Below are 21,879 nucleotides of genomic sequence, written 5' to 3' on the forward strand. Positions count from 1 at the left end.
TTCACACCTGAATAATAATTACACTAATCACATAAAGTAAAATTAGTTTATACATAATGAATGGAGCTTTTAATTTTGTGTTTTGAATTTAATGTGGAAGTTTAAAATGGATATGTGTGTGTCCTAGGTTTGACCTTTGGCTGGTTCCCAGAAGGAAAACTACACAAAACCTGCAGCTTTATTTTACAAACAAACAAACAAACAAACAAACAAACAAATAAACAAATAAATAAAGTCCTTTACTGGGGTTGAGGTTAGGGTTAGATTCAGGTGTAGCATAGAATTAATTAGGCAAATGAGTATAGCATTAATTAGACAAAAGACAAGTGTGTGTGTGTGTGTGAGTGACACTGGAACAGTGTGGCCCATTCCCTGCAGTGTGGAGAGAATGATTCACACATTGCTGACAGATTGGAGGTCTCACGGTGGCTGTACAAGGTCTCTGTGGAACCCTAAAGAGAAGTCGCTGTCACTCAGAACGCTCCCCAGCCTCCTCAGAAACATGTCCCTCTTAAATTGAATTAGTATCGTCTCCTGAAAGCCGTATTGATATCGATCCTGCACAGAGAGACGTAAGAGGAAAAAGCCTAGCTAATTTATTACCATGGTCATGAATGGAATTAATATGGAGCAGCAACAACATGTTTCTCATTACACGGGTCCGAAATAAATTATTAGTGTCCAGCACTAAAGGACATGCATGCAGTATGCAATATCTGTATACTGTATGTAACACACACACACACTGATAAATCATAAGCATGCACCACATTGGAACACACAGACGGGCCCATTATCTTGAGATCAGTAAGATCCTCTAACCTTCTACAAGCAGCTTTGGATAAAAGAATCTGCTAAGTGGATATGCCGACTGTGCACTTTCCATGTCTGAACATTAAACAGGAAACACAGCTAGAGCTATACCACACACCCTTTCATCCACATCCAATCTGCTCACAGTCAACACAAAAATATGTCTTATCCGTAATGTGTGTTTCTATGCAGTGACCACTCACACACTCACACACACACACACACACACACACAAAGAGTTTTCCCTCAAACAGTTCAGGTCTCAAACAGACCTGAAACAGATCATAAACCCATGAGGAAATATGCTGTTGTGATTTGTGGGGAATAGAGAACATACAGATGTGTGTGTGTGTGTGTGTGTGTGTGTGTGTGTGTGTGTGTGTGTGTGTGTGTGCGCATGTGAGCACGCGATCTTCCTTACTACATTTATCCTGCAGTGGTGGCTCATCCACAGGAGCAACGGGTGTAGAACCACCATCTATATCAGCTGTTCAATGAATCTTCATAAAGTCGTCATTCACAACTCCATGCATTTTAAATCCCATTAAAATATTAATCACCTCTTTTCTGTGACCAAAGTTTTTTATTTTTAAATTTCATAGATATAAGCTGAGGTTCTGTTGATTTGGCCGCCTTTCCAGATGGGGCACAATCGTGGCACAGCACGCTCACTGCCCCATTTAGCTCCACTGAGCACCTAGTGGTCAAAAATGGGAACTGCAACAAGCACTAATAGGGGCCTATTGGGACAGAAATCATGTTGCACCATGTTTAGGGGAGGAGTGAAAGACATGACAGTTAATGTCTTCCAGATTTTTCCAATAAATTGGGCTTGTTTAAAACTACTCAGGAGCTGCCAAGATGTTCTTTTAGAGCAAATAATCAGACTGAAATGGTTCCGCAAACAAAGGCAAAGTGAAAGCGCAGACAGCGTGTCTGTGATGCACAGAGCCATTTCTATTGTAAGATAATGTTGTGAAAATAGGGAGAGGGAAAGGGGGATTATGAAGTGGTTAATGTCCGTGCATCAGAAATGCGCACGCACCACGGTGACTTTGCTTCCTCACTCAAAGACTGAGAGAACGAAAGAAGAAAAATCCCTCTCCAGTTTTCAGTGACTGAATGTTTAAGGCTAGTTTCAGGTCTTTTGTGTGGTTTTTTTTGTGTCCTGGACGACTGTATGTTGTCGACTCTCAACTGCCTATTACGAATGAGCGTCTTGACTTCATTTTGTGAGGCTGTCATTGTTAATCTCATGCTGCCTCAGTGTGTGTGTGTGTGCGTGTGTGTGTGTGTGTGTGTGGAAAACTAATCATCAAGATTAATAACACATTGACTAATGAGTAACAGCTAATGAACTGTAAGACTGATGCCTTTAATGGACCTAATTATTGACCGTGATGTCTTTCTCTCCATCTCCATTTCTCTCCCTCGCTCTGTTTCATTGCGTCTCTTTCTACTCCTCTCACTTGTATTGTATATGGTCTGTGTTATTGCCTGACCCTGACACTGATGCTGACCAAGCAAGCTGTGTTATAGGATGTGTGTATGAAGCGTTAGGACATTACAGTGTCTTTATGTGTTAATTCTGTGCTGCTTTATCTAGGACAGCTGGCTGAAAATGTGTCAGTCTAATCAGTGCTGCCAGAAAAGATGATTTCTTTCACAGAGGAAGTCATTTAGACTCATCCAGCACCATAAGAGCCTTCCTCCGTGCTTGTGTGGTGCACAAGTGATTCTTTATTTATACACTCCTCATTTACACTCTGCTGCGTTTCAGAAGCTGGTACAAAGTCATTTGAAGCTACAACCTGCAACGCTTAATCATTTTCTCTTTTTGTTGTACTTCTCTAACTTGTTAGGAAAGTTCAGTTTTTAAACATTACTATACCACAGTGCTGTTAAATTCTGGATTCTGGCTGGTTGATTAATTTTCTATAACAGCAGCTCTGATAATAGTGCAACTGCAAATCACAGGTTCATATCAATGCAATTGTTCTAATACGTTATCGTTTCTATAGTAACAGCTCATTCACATAAACTACGAGTAATAATAAACAGATTTTTTTTTAAAGAAATGTGTTATTTAACAAAGCAAAATGTACGTCTAAAATCTTTAATATGATGGAGTTTTTTTATTGTAACTTATCATGGAATTATGGTAACATTTAATGAACTATGAATACATTCATATCATGTTATAATGCATTCATAAGGCATCATACACATTGTTATAATTATTTATGAAAATACAAAAATAATACAATGCATGCATCTCTAATACATTTGCATAGTGCAGTATGACTGTATGAGGCCTGTCTTTTTTAATCAAGTCTTTAAAAAAATGATTATACTACAAATTTTACAACATATTACAAAACTTTACAACAAACTACAGAACTTTAAAACATTATAGTCACTATTTAAAACATTATAGTCACTATTTAAAATGTTATAGTCACTATAAAAAAAATTACAATTTACAACATGCTGCAAAATTCTACATCTTTATAACACACTACAAAACTTTAATATTCAAAATAATATAATTGCTTCATAATGAATTATATCAGAGTGATTATCATGAAATGCTACTGCTGAACTTTTACAATTTTACAACATACAACAAAGCTTTACAAATTTTCAATAAATGTATAAAACTTTATAACATACTTTAAAACTTTAGATTGTTACATACTACAAAACACTAAAGAACTTTACAACATACTGCAAAATATTACACCTTTTCAACAGAGTGCAAAACTTTATAACGTAACAACAGTCTAGAAGACTTTACAACAACTTTTGTAAATTTAGTGCTTTAAATTTATATATAACCACATTGTAAGTTTGGATATTATTATAATAAACATTAGAAATCCAGTTGATTTAATAAACATTTCTGTTTAAAATGAGACACTTTACAAATACAACTTCTAAGCTAATATAATGTCTGTTAAAAAAATACACTTAGTAGATTACACTCATTTTACTAATGATGATTGTAAGAGTTATTAAAAAAAAACATGAACATAAACATGACTATAAATGAAATAAATGGATATAACAGTGTGTATGATGCGTCAGGAATGTGCCATGTTATGAATGGTCATTATACACATGGCCTTCATAGATTGTGTTCCTAGAATTATTTATAGCACAGCATAAGAGCTTTATGAGGCATTATTCGAGTGTATTATAATGATTTATGAATATGGGCTTCATAGGAATTGTTAAAGGATATCCTCCCTGTTTTCCAGTTGGATCGGTTTAGCATTCAGAGTGTTGCTGCGCTAAAACAATTTGCTCTCTGTTTCAGTCTCTGTCTCTGGTGTGTTCTAGCACACACCCATGCATTTGTGTTTCAGAATGACTGACACTGTGCCTCAGCTTGATTGAAATCACTTAACCTCCAGGCCACTCCACAGGACCCATCTCGAGTGGGAGTCAATAACCCGATGCCTGACGTGGGACATTTTCCACGTCAGTGATGCGCATAGGAATTCTGTCAGTCAAATGGAGCAACGCAGCGACTGACCTGAAGAAGACACACACACGCTGTCAAGCAGGAAACCACAGGGAAATCCCTACACAGCCTAGCAGTATGGAGCGATCAGAAAGAAATGCTTCGTTTATTTAACGAATAGATGCATTGGATTGGATAAATGACTTTCTGTTCAATATTAAGGTTTTGTAGAACACGTAATGTTGAAAACACACAAAAAACTCAATATAAATATAGAAATCTATACAGTGGGGTCCAAAAGTCTGAGACCACGTTAAAAATCTGGGATTTTTTTTTTTTTTTCATTTAAAATTAGAAATAAACAGAAGGTTTTAGAATTTTGAAATATTTAAAAACAAAGAAAGTAAATGTTCAATATCTTGAATATTTAATATTCAAGATTCTGCATTATTTCTATTGATATTGCCCACGTTAACTGCTTTGTATAAAAAGGTCGGATTTTCCTCATGTCTAATCTCTTCTACTGAAGTATGTGATCAGACGACACTCTGATGGATCTAAAAGGGATCATACGTTTTTGTACAAGCTTGTGGAGTCCATGCGTGCTCAAGTGCTCACTGTCATTAAAGCAAAAAGGGGAAGAACCAAATATTCAGAAATTCATGTAAATATTTCTCAGATTCTACTTTTCACTCAAGCTGTTGTCAGTAATATCATTTGTAATTAAAATTATTGTATTAAATTAGAAAAGAATGGAAAATAGAAGCATATTCACTAGTGCTGTCAGACTTTTGGACCCCATTCTATATAATTTGGAAATCGTCCTTCATGCAGCTGGCACTTAGTTATACATTTGCAGTTATGGAATACTGTAATGTGGAATAATAAAACTGTTAAGAATTATTATTATCTTAGTTTTAAGTCCTTAGTTTTAAGAAACTATATTATCAGTATGGCATAATAAAATAAAAATAGTTCTTGGACTGTGAAATACTAAAGTATGTGATATTTATAGTACAGTAATTATTATTTTGCAGTATTATTACAGTATTTACAGTAAATATTTACATATTTACAGTAAATATTACAGTAAATGACTGTAATGTCTGTTGGCAAACATACAAGATACCCAGGAATAATGAATATTTATTTTCCTATTCCTGCACTGCGTCCCAATAGTCCTTGGAAGAGTGAAATATCTGTGTGACATCAGTGACCACTTCCAGTTCAAGGGTCAAAGTTTTCCCGAGGAGCACGCTCGACCTTGGCAGCAAGAACCCTGTAATTGAAACATTTTATCTTGTAGATTTACACCCTCAATTATCTATACAGGGTTATCTATAGATTTATAACTAGTTAGCAGAGTAAAGTGCTGAAGCTGTCAGGTCTGTATGGAGCAGCTCGAGCCATAAAACCCAGTTTGAAAAGGAAATGAAATGAAAGTCACAAAATCTTCTGTGTTTTGTTTCTCTTTACTTAGTTAATTGAGGAATAAAACACAATGTGGGCATGTTGTTATAGGAAAATAATCATCGGCAGGGTGGTGTAATGAAGTGTTACTGTGACCACCCTGAATAGTTTTTATCCATTTATCATTATGTTGCCTTGACAGAGCCAACATACGCTTATTATTATTATTATTATTATTATTATTATTATTATTATTATTATTCTAATGTTCTGTATATATAAAAAAAAAATCTTGGAGCATTGTCACAGGTTGAACCAGTTGCTTCAGAGTTTGAAATCCCATACAGGAATAGGGCACTGGTGCTTTTGGGAAAGATGGGAATGACGGTTGCTGCATGGGATATCTCAACCTGGGATACCACAGCAACAGCCTCGCACCCAGCTGCGATACCATAGCAACAGCCTAGCAACCACCTGAAATACCATAGCAACCACCTAATGAAGAACCACTCGATGGTTTTTAAGCGTTTTAACCTTTAAACATGTTTTAACCTTTTAACATTTAAAAATAGCATTTTCACATTTCAATGTTTTGAACATTTTAACCTTTTAACAGTTAACATTATAGCCTTGTAGCTGCTCTGTCCAGCTAACAGCTAAAAGTTCATTTTGTATTTGCTTTCGTTCTCATTTTTGGCTCTCTTTCATTTCAGTTACTAAATTCTCAATTACTGTCTATTTCATTGTGTTCAAAAATTGTTCTTTTCTCTAAAGACATTTATCCTGGTGTGAATTTGCATCTAAGGGGAACAGAATCTAAGGCAGGTTGAAACTTGACTGATGTTCAGGGTTCTGGAGCTGATGATCAGAAATCCACACTATGTGTGTTAAATTTTGTACTACTTTCCAACATCATGATTGTTCCCTACAGTGAGAGGTTTCCGCTCCTCCTTAGAGATAGTGTAGAGCAGAAATGGCTAGCACAGCTCATTAGGATTAATGAAGCCTGCATAAGCTAATAGTGTCTGGTCTTTTTATGGATCTTTTTTCACGCTCATCAATTTTAAACAAGCACTGAGACAACACTGTTACAAAGATGGCAGGGAGTCCCAGCCAATCAAATCCGTTTCACAGCCTGGAATGTGCTCAAGTTTGAGCTACGAAGAGACAGAACCAGATTTACAAACTCTGGGACAATGTACTTGAACCTTGCATCATAGAATTAGCATAACCATATCATAAATGTCCATAAATGATAGAACGTCATATTAGCATTGCTGAAAAACTCATCACATGCTACTTGTTTGCTAATTGTTCTCCAGTTAGCATAACATTAGATAAATGTGATGACTTTATGAACTTTATGTTATGACTTTATGTTATGATTTTTTATATCATGCTTTTGAGCATGATATAAAATATGTCATGTTTATAACATGACATATTTTATATCATGCAAAAAAAATACTCATTTCCAATTAGATGCCACGTGTCCATTATTGTCTAATGTAGATTCATTCGTTCTAAAAAAAAAAAAATTGCAGCTAATAAACTGTGACCATGCTGGAATGTAACCATGACAACAGGCATAAATAACAGTTTAAGCTATGATTTATTCATTCCTTAGCAAATACAACATAGAAGCTGTGATCTGGAACTTGGCAGGATTTCTGAGAATTTTGGGGGTTGACCTTTCTCCTTTTTCATAATTAACAAGCTATAACATGTCATTATTAAATGTCATCTTCCGTAATTACTCCCAACCTGTCTTCCTGAGGAAAAGGTTTCCATGTAGACGTTCTCGCTTCTGAGCGAAAGCCTTTTTCATTAAACTGAGCCACATCAAGGCCAGAGCAATGCTGTGAAGTGTGCTCAGCTACACACTGCTACACACTGCTACACACTGCTACACACTGCTGGCTTTGTGTTCTCCACCGCTGAACCTTTTTACTCCTAATACACATTTCTTTGAGGCTCGTCTGACCTGAAATACAAAAAAACTCAAAGTCTCACGATGAAATCACACTCTTTTTACAATTCTCTAATCTCTGGGTAAAAGTGAACACGCACACATACACACACACACACACACACACACACACACACAGAGTAATGTTTCACAAAAACACCAGAACAGCACTTTAGCATTGCTATCTGTCACGTTATGTTACCTCACGTTTTTTATGTTCCTTAGTTTCTCCTTTGTTTTATTACAAGTTACACCACAGCTTGGAATCTACACACAAACAGATTAAAAACGTGTACTCGTTGATATGGTGAAGGTTTCTGTAAGGAGATGTTTATGGAAGGAGTCTTTATGGAAGGAGTCTCCAGTGTCAGTGCTTTGTAACAGTCAGAGATAAAGCTGTAACTTTATGTTTTCTGATGTCTTCAGGACAGAGGAGTTTACGCTTTGGGGTTCATTGGTAACATAACAAGCTGCTTTTTTTAATATATATATATATATTATTAACTTATAATAATAAATAATAAAAAACAGAGAGAAAAAAGAGAGGCTGGTGAGGATACGACTGTTTATAGCTGCTATAATGTAAGTGAGAACAGGAACTAACTTGTTTCCACAACACTGAATGTAACTATAAATCACACTACTCTGTTGTTGATTATTTTTTATAATAGAATAATAAAAAGTGTTTTATTCTTTATTTAATGATGTTCTCTAACTTGAGATAGTGACGTGTTAAATGTTATACAGTATTGTCTTTCAGTCAATAAGTTATCCAGAGAAAAGTACATTTACATTAACCTAATTTATGCAGCTAAGGGCCTTGCTCCATGGCCCAGGAGTGACAGTGACAGGTGGTGCTGGGATTTAAACTCATGATCTGAGTAGTAATCCAGTGCCTTAACCACTAAGCTACCACTTCCCTGTATGAAGAAAGATAAGAAATTTCTTTTGACGGCTGTTTTTGATAACCGAGGAAATGAAAACTCAGAATCCTCACTTCATCTCCTGCAGGAAAGTTCACATGCATCGAGGTGCGTTTTCACCTGGAGAGGCAGATGGGTTATTATCTGATCCAGATGTACATCCCCAGTCTGCTCATCGTCATCCTCTCCTGGGTGTCCTTCTGGATCAACATGGACGCTGCTCCTGCTCGCGTAGCTCTGGGCATCACCACAGTGCTCACTATGACCACACAGAGCTCTGGCTCCAGAACCTCTCTGCCTAAGGTCAGACTTCACCAGTAACTCTCTAATAACTCTCTAATAACACTCTACTAACAGTTTAATAATGCTCTAATAGCTCTCTAATAACACTCTAATAACTTTCTAATAACAGTTTAATAATGCTCTAATAGCACTCTAATAACTCTCTAATAACTCTCTAGTAACACTCTAATAACTCTCTATTACCACTCTAATAACTCTCTAATACCACTCTAATAACTCTCTAATACCACTCTAATACCACTTTAATAACTCTCTAATACCACTCTAATACCACTTTAATAACTCTCTAATACCACTCTAATACCACTCTAATAACTCTCTATTACCACTCTAATACCACTCTAATACCACTCTAATAACTCTCTAGTAACACTCTAATAACGCTCTAATAACACTCTAATACCACTCTAATAACTCTCTAATACCACTCTAATACCACTTTAATAACTCTCTAATACCACTCTAATAACACTCTAATAACTCTCTATTACCACTCTAATACCACTCTAATAACACTCTAATAACGCTCTAATAACACTCTAATACCACTCTAATAACTCTCTAATACCACTCTAATAACTCTCTAGTAACACTCTAAGAACTCTCTAATAACACTCTAATAACTCTCTAGTAACACTCTAATAACGCTCTAATAACACTCTAATACCACTCTAATAACTCTCCAATACCACTCTAATAACTCTATAGTAACACTCTAAGAACTCTCTAATAACTCTCTAGTGACTCTCTAATAGCTCTCTAGTGACTCTCTAATAATGCTCTAATAACTTTCTAATAACACTGTAATAACTCCTCTAGTAACTCTCTAATAACTCTCTAGTGACTCTTTAGTGACTAATAACACTCTAATAACTCTCTAGTAACTCTCTAATAATGCTCTAATGACTCTCTAATAATGCTGTAATAACTCCTCTAGTAACTCTGTAATAACTCTCTAGTAATTATCTAATAACACTCTAATAACTCCTCTAGTAACTCTCTAATAACACTCTAATAACTCTCTAGTAACTCTCTAATAGCTCTCTAATAATGCTTTAATAACTCTCTAGTGACGCTCTACTAACTCTAATAACTCACTGGTAATTCTTTAATAATCTCTAGTAACTCTAATAGCTCTCTAATAACTAGTCTCTAATAAGAGTTTTTCCCTGCACTAGTGTAGGATCAGTGGTTTAGACCTGCAGCTCTGAGGCATGGTCCTGAGAAGAAGGTGATATGAAAACACTAAAATACAACAAAACTATTCAACTCATGACAAGGTTAGGAAAAGGTTAGGAAAAGGTTAGGAAAAGGCAGTTTCGTATCAAGAACTGTAAATATCAAACTGTGTCTCTAGGGGGAATTTATTTTTGCTTACATGGTTTGGCTCCACTTGCAAGCATCACTGCAAATCAAAGTTCTTCTGTCTGTCTGTCTGTCTGTCTCTCTATCAGTCTCTCTGTGAACTTTCTGTCTGTTGGTCTATCTGTCCGTCATTCCGTCTATCAGCCTACCTGTCGTTCTGCCTGTCTGTCTCTCTGTTAGATTGTCTGTTAGATTGTCTATTGGACTGTGTGCCAGTCAGTCAGTCTGTCTGTCTGTGAGTGAAAATGTCTATCTATCTATCTATCTATCTATCTATCTGTCTATCTGTCTGTCTGTCTAATCACCATCTCATATTTACTTCTCTCTAAACTCTTACTATTCCCCTATTTATAGTAAGATATCTTATTCAGTAACTACAGTGAGACTAACAGGAAAAGTGAGGAGTTTAAGGGGTGAAAGATTATGGGGGCGGAGTTGAGATTGGGGGCGGGGTTAGAATTCATAACTCTTTGTATGATTCTATTCACATTCAGCCAAAGGAAATCTGTTCATATCACCCACATTCAGTCAAAACTGTTCTTAGGCATCATTTAAGGAAAACAGTAATGAACCTCTTTAGAAAAAATACTAAATATTATTATAAGATATAATTATAGTTATGAATATCATCAATTATTCTGCGTGTTTGTGAAGAAATCTCATGACTGCTTCGCTGGCTGTTATATACCATCATTCCACATTCCAACACACCCGATAAGCTCACATTTACACCTCAGTGCATTATAGTTACCTAGGGTGTGTGTGCGTGTGTGTGTGTGTGTGTGTGTGTGTGTGTGTGTGTGTGTGTGTTTGATGCAGGTTTCCTACGTGAAGGCCATAGATATCTGGATGGCCGTGTGTTTACTCTTCGTGTTCTCGGCTCTGCTGGAGTACGCAGCGGTGAACTTTGTCTCGAGGCAGCACAAGGAGCTGCTGCGGTTCCATCGGCGGAGAAAGAAGTCGAGAAAGGTGAGAGAGCAGGGGATGGAGAGAACACTGACCAGTCTGACAAAACTTTTGAAAAGAATGTAGAGAAAGTCTGCTTTTCAAGAAAAAACACATAGATGTGAAAATTATGAGTAACGTGCCAATTTTGAGGGGGTACAACGACGGACGGTCGGACGGACAGATGGATGGATGGATGGATGGGTGGATTATGAATGAAAAAGGCATGAACTATTTGAACATTTAATTCACTGATTAACAAATATATTGTATCTTTCTTCTTCTTCTTCTTCTTATTATTATTATTATTATTATTATTGTTGTTATGAAAAAGAAGAAGAAGAAGAAAAATACTTAGTTAATTAATTAATCTCACTTTATGTAAAAATATCTATAGAAAAACAACAACAACAACAACAATAATAATAATAATCATCATCATCAATGAAAAATATGTGGTTGTGTGTGTGTGTGTGTGTGTGGGTGTGTGTGGGTGAGTGTGTGGTTGGGGGTTTGTTTTATCTCATAATGTGAATTATAGTTGAATAGTGCTATGTAGAATTATATTATATTATATTTTTATGAATTGTTCTTTTAATATGGAGTGAAGGTCAAAAGGGTCAGAAGCTGTAAAATTGAGTGTGTGTGTGTGTGTGTGTTTGTGTGTGTGTGTGTGGGTATATATATATATACATATATATATATATATATATATATATATAAAATAGATGTTTATATTATATCTGTTATATTGTTTTCTGGACAATGAATGAATCACGTGCTCCACAACACTGCCCCCTGAAGGCCATGACCTGTAATGACAGCTGATGAAATCTGAGTTATGGAGCTTATTTCAGTACTACAGCATTCTGAAGGACACAGGGCTCAAATCCTCTTACCTCCTTCCTGTCACCTGCATTGCATTTATCTATACATGTTAAAATATGTGCTCTTTATGATGAAAGATGAATCATTTTACAGTAAGATACTAGAAGAAATGCACAGTGTTCTACATGGAATGAAAGTCATGCTGTACTACAGGTATTACATCATCATCATTTGCATATCATTTGTTTATCAACCACCTACTGCCTTAAATGCACTTTGCTTACTCTGGAAACTTTGTGTACTATTATAACTTAAGTACATTGCAGTTACTTCCTGGATTCTTCATAGACAATTAGTTTCAGACTAAATTCAGACACCACTCCTACAGATGGTGTCTATGTGTTGAGGAGATAAGCGATGGAGCTGTGACTCAGTGTTTTAGCTCTGTAACATCCTGTTGCTCATTTGAATACATACCACAAAAACCACAAAAATAAGTCTGCCTGAGACTGTGAACAGCTCCACAAAGCCGACTAGACATGCACAATGCTATACTGGTAGCTATAAGCGTCTATTGATTTGCGGTTTCATTAGCTTCATAGCTGCATTACAGCAAAGACACCAAACATGGGCTGGCTGAGCAACTTTTTCAACATCAACATTTGAGCTAAAGAGGGAAATTGTGCATAATTGTCTTTTTAGTAGAACCTTTTCAGTTAAGGAAAGAACAATCAAAATATTCATTTTTCATCAAAAAAATGAACTTACACAACTGTTGTTTAGTGAGCATTTTGAGTCAGCATGCATGCTATGCAGTTTCACCATCACTCTGTGGTCAGAGAGTTAATCACGCTTCCTGTTCACACACACTCTGGTTTTATTTTCATCTTTCTTCCTTATTTTCTTCCTTATTTGATGCAGGCGAAGTCTATCTCCTGCATGCTGTCATGCAATCATCCTGTATTGTTTTGCTTGCTGTTTTTTGTCTTTTGTCTTTTTTTTTTTTTGTCTCTCCCTCTTCACTCCTGCGCCATGAAAGTTGTACAGTCACACATCCGATGAGGAAATCCCAGATTCTTTCCATCGTATGAACAGTTTAACGAGTTCCGAGTGCATGTATGCATCCCCAGGTAACACCTCGGATCTCATGGACGGGGTAAACACCGTGGATGTGCTGTGACTCCCACCCCGACCCGATCCATCGTTTACCAGCGTGTCCATGTTTCCCTGCTTCCCACATCACTTATCCACGTTCTCGGAAAACTACGCTGGTCCACGGTAGCTCATCGAGTTGCCATTTTAAGGCTGTTTCCGTGGATTTTAGCTATGACTGGGAAATATTTAAAATCCATTAGGCTAAAAAAACAAATACACATCTTTACTAGGGCTGGGTGATATGATAATATATAAAACACTATGTGTTGTGCTGTCATAGGAAAATAATCAGTGACAGTGTTGTAATGAAGTGGAGTTGATCATCTTCCAAGAACAAGTATGTTATTTTTGTTCTAGGAAAATAATCAACTTCACTTTTTTTATATTATTATATCACCCAGTCCTAGTAAAGATGTGTGTTTGTTTTTTCAGACCTACTGGATTTAAAACATTTCCCAGTCATAGCTAAAATCCTCTGAAACAGACTTTTTTCTTAAAAAGGCAACTTGATGAGCTAACATGGACCATTTGCCAATGATTACAACTATTATTTACTAAAGTATGACAGGTCATGCTTTTTATCCATTTATAGTTATGTGTAATGTTATGCTCAAAACACACACACACACACAGCTTGTTAGAGAGAAACTGGAAACTCCTCTTTCTTGAACATGTCGGAAACCTTAAAGTTACAGCTTCACCTCTGACTGTTACAAAGCACTGACACTGGAGACTCCAGTAAATGGTAAATAAATGTCTCCTCACAGAAATATAAAGGATTACACACGTTTTAGTCCCTGTGTAAATTAAACCTCAATGCACTAGTGAAACATGTGCAACGCCAAACACATTTCTCTTAAACAGTAATTCTGTAAAAGTCTTTGAACATCAGAATAACGAAGATGCCTTGGGAGCTTACGATACGCAAACCAGCGACGCTACAGCACGTCTGTCCCACGGTGCTAACCAGTGGCATTTCTAATGTTAGTACATTTTCATAAACATAACCGCCAAATCTCTTCACTGATCCAAGAAACTCGAACTAATCAACATATTTACACGAGTTATATAAAACACTGGTCTGTTGTGTAGTCTGTTTAGGAGTTAATTTAAGAGATGAAATTTGCATTTCCAAATGAAGTTTGAATAATCTCTGAACCAGCACAGCGAGTAACGTTACCACCCCACAGCTCCAGGGTCTCGGGTTTGATCCTGAGCTCGGGTTACTCTCTGTATGCTCTCTCTGTGTCCACATGAGTTTCCTTCCACTGTTAAAAAACATGTAGCTGGATTGGATACACTAGGTATGAATGAGTGTGTCCTTTTTTGGGTGTATTCCCACCGCACACCTAGCGTTCCAGGGAAAGGCTGACCAGGATAATGCGCTTCTCGAAGATGAATGAATCATCACTGAAGCACCAGTTAGCATTAGTCCCAGGTTTATCACTATTAATTTAATCTGTATGACTGTAGCTTTAACATACTTCATTTTTTTCTACTTTTGAAACTAATACGCGTGAAGGCTGTGGTTTGGAGGTTTTATTGTTTCAGATAAAATTGCCTTGATGCTTTGCTGACTCAGGGCTTCATGCAGATGAAAGACAGAAGTGCAGCTTTACTCTGATACACTTCACTGCTGCACTCAGACTTCACATCATGCCATGTCCAGGATAGACGGTTTATTGGTATCTTGCTAACGGATCATTCTGGTTCACGCAACCGGAGCGATCAGCACAAACAAGCCTGGAGTTAGCCTCACCTACCCTCTCCATTTTATCTATCCCTCCATTTTTGTCTATCCCTCCTTCTTCCCTTCATTTGCCCGGACCTGACAGTGCTGACAATTTCCTTTTGTTCTTCTTTCTTAGAAAGATATTTCTGAGAACATCTTGTACACAAAATGTCTCAGTATTTATCAAGAAAGAAAAGCTGTGAGGAAAGACCTTTTCTTGTGCCAAAGAAACAAAGTAATGCAACAGTGTGTAATGCTGCTTAGTTAAAAATGTAGCTGTGGTTGGAAACGTCGGGTTCCTCTGTGGGTTTGATTTTATAGCTGTTGTACATGATAAAGGTACATAGGATGTAGAGGGTTAAACACAGCCGAAGGGTTTTTGGTGCAGCCACGTCAACAATTCTTATTAAAATAAGGTTCTGATTTAGTGCAGCGGTTGAAAGTACACGTCTATATATATATATATATATATATATATATATATATATATATATATATATATATATATATATATGACTGGTATTTTGATGGAGTCTAATCTGACCCCCTTTGAAAAAAGTTTGAACACCACTGTCTTATGGAAATAAAGTAGATACTCTTAACTTAACACAGGATATGTATGGTAACATGAAAGGTGTGTAGGTGTGAAAAATTGAATTTGAACGTCTTTAGTCTCGTTGTATGTAAACCGTAAGTCTGATTTCTCAGGATATTGTCCACCCTTGCTCGATGGAGCGCATGTTTACTCCATGTGTGTAGGACTGTGTTTATGGAGGGAGGAAGAAAACCTCTCTGTTTCATTGCCAGTACTAATCTGTTATGGAAAAAAAATGGAGTGGTTTGATTCTATGTTCTTGCCAAATCAATTCCATACATGCTTTTTTTTTGCACCACAGAGTCTCCTGAATAAACATCTCTGTTGCAGGAACATTTTCCACAAGATTCATCCAAAAAGCATCAGTCTAGAAGACAAATGACTTTTGACAGATTCCCAGTTTCCAATCAGCTCCTACTACACATAAATGGGAGAAAAGCTCTATAGGGGAAAACTTAGTGAGTCAGATGTAAGGTGGGGAAACCTGAGATCAGATTATCACCAAAGGTCAAAGGTCACACCAGGCATAAAGATAACTTAAAAGCCTATTTCATTAAGGGCTGAGTTCAAAGTGAGGTCACTAATGTATTTCCAGAAAGGTCAGATGTTATAGTGCTATGTCATGCTGTTGTAAAGTGATTACAGTACATATTTATCAGTGTGTGTGTGTGTGTGTGTGTGTGTGTGTGTGTGTTATAAAGCATTAATGACTGATTAATGATGCTTCTGGCTGCCTGCCAGATTTAAGTCTAGGGATTGAAGGTATTATAAATGCTGATGGCTGCTTTAGGTTTAGAGCAGGAGGAACATATGTACTGTATTAATCCAGTCTCATGAGAACGGAAAATATCTTGAACATATTGGAATTTACCAAATATTTCTCATTATGAGATTACAATCAAAGACATATCAGATGATGTGTCACCCTATTTTTAGACATGTTTAATCATTTGAAGCTTAACAGCATTAGAGAAACAGAAATACACTTAGCACAGCTGGACCTGTGGGTTAAGTTAGCTGTGAAACGTCATGTGATCACTACGATCACTACGATCACAGTACAGAACAGTCGCTTTACCAAAACTCCACCATGTCCTCACTATCCTGTCCTCATAGAGGCCATGTGTGAGACTTTACACCAGCTTTAGTCTAAAGTGCGCTCTGTGTGTTACAGGAGTAACATTCCTCTATTACAATTTGAGCCAATTTTCCATCGCTGTAAATTACTGGTAATACCTTCAAATATTTTTTCTCCCTTTCATTCTCCCTGTTTCATCCTCTCTTTCTCTCTCTCTCTCTCTCTCCTTCTCCCTGTTTCTTTATGTCTCTATCTCTTTGTTTTTCTTTCTTTTTGCCCCACCTTTCTCTCTTTACTTTTTTTTCCCTGTCTCTTCTCCCCATTTGTCTCTCTCAGTGTTGTCTCTCTCTCTCTCTCTCTCTCTCTCTCTCTCTCTCTCTCTGTATCTTTCTCTCTTTGTATGTATTTCTCCATTTCTCTCTCTCTGTCCCTTTCCCTGTTTCTTTATGTCTCTATCTCTTTGTTTTTCTTTCTTTTTGCCCCACCTTTCTCTCTTTACTTTTTTTCCCTGTCTCTTCTCCCCATTTGTCTCTCTCTGTGTTGTCTCTCTGCATCTCTCTCTCTCTCTCTCTCTCTCTCTCTCTCTCCGTCTTGTTGTATCTTTCTCTTTTTGTATGTGTTTCTCCATTTCTCCATTTCTCTCTCTCTCTCTGTCTCTCCTGTCCCCATTTTCTTTATGTCTCTATCTCTTTGTCTTTCTTTCTTTTTTCCCACCATTCTCTCTTTACTTTTTTTTTCTCCCCATTTGTCTCTCTCGGTGTTGTCTCTCTGCATCTCTCTCTCTCCCTCTCTCTCTCCCTCTGTCTTTTTGTATCTTTCTCTCTTTGTATGTGTTTCTCCATTTCTCCATTTCTCTCTCTCTCTCTCTCTGGGTGAGGGCTGTGTGCAGTGAGCAGTGAGATTCTGCGAGTGAGAGCAGCACATCTGTTCAAACTTTTTTTCTTCCTTTCTGCGTGACTTGGTGAGTGATTTGTGCTGGTTGGATTTTCTTTATCCCAACCGAGATTCTCATGGAGAGACACCATCGTTATCCTTCCACCATGGCCTCAGGTGTGTACCTGAAGAAGGGGTCATGGTGAAGGACGTTCTTTTGGCGGTTGGAGAGAAAGTTGGCTGTGAAAACATTACATCCGCTTCCCGCATGAATAAAGCAGTAGTGGTGTGTTAAATGAACAACGTCTTGTTAATCGTGTGTTAGAAAGCGGAATGTTATTAATGATATGATGGTACACTGTTTCCCGCTGTTCACCCTCTCTGTAAAAGTCACAAGCTCAAATAGTCCACCTGTTTTGCCTAATGAGGTTCTGCAGTGCGAGCTCGCACTCTTTGGAAAATTTGCTAGTGCGTTTAAAAAGATCCCGCTAGGCTGTAAACACTCTACCCTGAAATATGTAACGTCCTTTAGGAGACAGGTTTTTATGTTTTTAGGGAGAATGTTCTTGATTTATGCGAGTACGGGCGTTATGAGGTGCTTTGAGTGCAGTGATATCGGGCACAAACGGCTGGCCTGCCCTCGCCGGGGGCGAGAGGAAGGATCAGATAGTGGCAGCGTGGAGGCTGGTGGGGCGGATGGCGAAGCGGCGGATCGGGAGGAGCTCACTGGACGCTCCGAGGCGAGTCATGCCGAGGAAAGTCAGGCGCTTCCCGCTTGATTCGAGTCGGAGCCCACTGCCCCCGCGGTGGAACGGACTGGCCGAAAGTGCGATACCTTTTACTAGTGGGGTGATAATGCAGAGTCGTGAGACCAGGTCTGAGGAAAAAGTTAATAATGCTTTGTGGGGTGATATGTTAAATAACACAGATCTCGTAGAAATGATTTGTCAGACGAGGGTGAAACTGGAAACAGTATAAATGAGAGTGAAATATCACAGGAATCTGTTGCTGGTATCCCTGATAGTGTGTCACAGGGGTCTTCTCAGGTAGACCAGTCCCTGTACAGACTAGAGGAAGTGAATAACTTTTTAGATGAGACATTTGGAAAACAGGTGATTTTAAAAACATTCTTTCCTGATGAAGACAAGTTTATAAAGTCAGTGGTACGACTCCAGAAGAGCGTGGGGTTAGAGCTTTTGAGCAAACAGAAGCGCTTTAGACTGATGTTGCAGCACTGTGAAAAATGAGAAAGATGGCAAGGAAAAAGCATCAGCTTTGCAAACCAGTCATGCATCACATGGTCACTTTCCTTCTCTTTTATTTGCTCTCCTTTCTGTTCTTCCTTTTCCACTTTAATATGGAGTAGGCTCTCTTAACATCAGTGGTGGGAGGGGTAGACATAAGCTTGCCTTAATGGCAGAGGTCATACAGCAAAAGAGGCTTAATGTTATTCTTCTTCAAGAAACACACAGTGATGCTAATGATGAGCTTGAATGGGCAATGTGGTGGGAGGGACAGCATGCTCTCAGTCATGGCACAGATCTTAGTGCAGGGGTGGCTATTTTGTTCTCCACATCTGTTGCAGTCAAGATCTTGCACAAGGAGGAGATAGTAAAAGGGCATTTACTATTAATCAAAGTTGAAATTAATGGTGTAATTTTTTGTTTTATAAATGTTTATGCACCGAATATAGGGCTTGAGTGAGTTTTGTTCTTCAACAAATTAAGTGATGCACTAAAGAATATATGTCTCTAAGCAGTTTAGTAGCAGGATCACTGATTGTTTAATTTGTCCAGTCAGTTTTTCTGACCATCAGTTAGTTTCTGTCACAATAATCTTGTCACATCTCTCTAGCAAACCATCCTTCTGGCATTTCAACACAAAGTTACTGCAGGATGCTGTTTTCTGTGAACAATTTGAACTTTTCTGGGAACACTGGAAAACAAAAAAGGTGACTTTGAAAACCTGAGACAGTGGTGGGATGTTGGAAAGATTAAAATTAAGATGTTCTGTCAACAATACACTCCCAGTGTATTAATGACTTTACAACAAAAGAAGGAGGAGCTCGGGAGATATCTGGATGAGAAAGTAAAGGGAGCATTGGTGAGATCTCGCTTCACAGCTCTTGCAGATATGGATGCCCCAAGTGCTTTCTTTTTTAACCTGGAACACTCAACAGCTCAACAGAAACAGATGGTCTGTCTTCGTCTTCCTGATGGCAGAGTGACTACCGATATTACACAAATGTGTAAGCACGCAGTGGACTTTTACTCTGCCCTGTACACTGCAGAGAACTGTGACTCGGACTGCACCGCACAACTTCTGCATGGACTTCCTCAGACAGACGCGGAATCAACAACAGCATTGGACTGTGACATTACACTGGAGGACCTCGCCACTGCAGTGAGCCAGCTCTGCTCAGGCCGGTCACCAGGTGTCGATGGACTATCATCAGACTTTTACAAGCAGTTCTGGAGCTGCATTGGGGGTGATTTTAATGAAGTTCTTCTCGAATGTGGTAGAGAGGGACTTTTACCTGTCTCCTGTCAACGTGCAGTGCTATCCTTACTGCCAAAAAAGGGGGACCTGTCTCTTCTAAAAAACTGGAGACCAGTTGCACTGTTGACGACAGATTACAAAATCATTTCAAAATGCCTAGCTAATAGGCTGAAGCAGTATCTTCATTAAGTAGTGCATGAAGATCAAACATACTGCATCCCAGGCAGATCAATCCTGGATAACCTGTTTCTTATTCGTGATGTGCTTGATATCTGTAAAATGTCTGATAAAACTGTTGGCCTGATCTCTCTCGATCAGGAAAAAGCTTTTGACAGAGTCGATCATAAATACTTGTTTGAAGTGATGAAAGCTTTTGGTATTAGAGAGACATTTGTAAACTGGATACAACTCTTATATACTGGGGCTTCATGCATGGTAAAAGTGGGGGGTGGGCTGAGCAGGCCAATCCCAGTTGCAAGAGGAATCAGGCAAGGCTGCACATTGTCTGGTCAGCTATACAGCTTAGCAATAGAACCAGTGTTGTCCTATCTCAGGGGGAAACTATCCGGGTTTCACGTTTTAGGGGGGCTTCAGGGCCCAAAGGTTGCAATCTCTGCATATGCAGATGATGTTACTGTTTTCGTCACCCCTGGTCAGGATATCAACACTCTATCCAAGGCACTTGAGGTATATAAGCTAGCTTCATCTGCTAAGGTAAACTGGGGCAAAAGTGAGGCTCTATGGGTTGGTCAGGAACCACCAGGTGGTACTCCAGGGCTACCTGGAAACCTCAAGTGGGGCAGAAATGGGCTAAAAGTGCTAGGTGTCTTCTTAGGAACAGACGACTTTCAGAAGCAGAACTGGGAGGGTGTAGTGGAGAGAGTGTGCACCAAACTGTCTAAATGGAAATGGTTGCTACCCCAGCTGTCCTACAGGGGGAGAGTTTTAGTTGCCAATAACCTGGTTGCCTCCACTTTGTGGCACAGAATGAGTGTACTTCAACCACCTGCAGGACAGGTGCAGGAAGTACAGCGGCAGTTGGTGAGTTTCTTCTGGTCAGGTCAGCACTGGGTCAGAGTGGCTGTACTGTATCTACCAGTACAAGAAGGACGGCAGGGCCTGGTGGATATCAGGTCCAGGATAATGACTTTCAGACTTCAAGCTGCCAAGAGATTCTTATACCAGAGGACTTTGACCTGGCAAGACACAGCTACTGTGCTTCTGAGGAGAGCAGGAGGAATGGGCTTTGACAAACATCTTTTTCTTATCAAGCCACAAGAAGTCGACCTGGTGGATCTTACACCATTTTACAGATCCTTGCTGGTAGCATGGAGGGTGTTTTCTCTCTCGAGGACGCCTGACGCAGCGGCTGGAGTATGGCTCCTGGAGGAGCCTTTGTTCAACAACCCCCTCTTGCAGTCAAGGCTGTTGTCTTCAGCCAGTCTGTGTTCACGTCTAAGGACCACTGGATGCATGAAGTTGGGTCATCTTGTGAGTATCGACCCAGCAGCTCTTGCAGAAAGAACTGGAATCAGATCACGCCCAACACTGGACCAACTAACAGCAGAGATACGAAGATCACTGCCTGCAGGCTATCAAGAGTTCCTGAACGGAGCACCTGCTATCACACAGTGGAAAGGGGGAGGTCATTATGATTTCTCTACGCTTCTGGTCAGTGCTGTGGTGGAGGAATGGAGAGAGAACGAGAGGCTGCTCTTATCCTTCGCCACTCCAGAACTGGGCACCTTTGAGTTGACTGGGAAGAAAGGTCTCTACACGCTCTGTGTGAAGGTGTGTCATGCACGGTCCTTGGCATGAGTCTCAGCAAGCAAGTGGACTGAGTTATTTGGCAACGATTCCTCCCCTAAAGGCTGCTGGCGGTCCCTGTACAAGCATCCAATTGACAAACGGACAGGTGACCTCCA

At 38.8% G+C, this 21,879-nt stretch overlaps 1 protein-coding gene across 1 annotated transcript in view; it reads left to right on the top strand.

The window, feature by feature from the left end:
• The window catches only part of glra3 (glycine receptor, alpha 3), a 69,620-nt gene that overhangs the window by 41,336 nt on the left and 6,405 nt on the right, over positions 1–21,879 (top strand). The window contains exons 7-8 of the mRNA XM_026944828.3: positions 8,670–8,884; positions 11,069–11,218. Of these exons, the coding sequence (XP_026800629.2) occupies positions 8,670–8,884; positions 11,069–11,218 (365 nt within the window). The remainder of the gene's footprint in view (positions 1–8,669; positions 8,885–11,068; positions 11,219–21,879) is intronic.

This window comes from Pangasianodon hypophthalmus, chromosome 3 (assembly GCF_027358585.1).
Source record: "Pangasianodon hypophthalmus isolate fPanHyp1 chromosome 3, fPanHyp1.pri, whole genome shotgun sequence".
Taxonomy (NCBI): Eukaryota; Metazoa; Chordata; class Actinopteri; order Siluriformes; family Pangasiidae; genus Pangasianodon; species Pangasianodon hypophthalmus.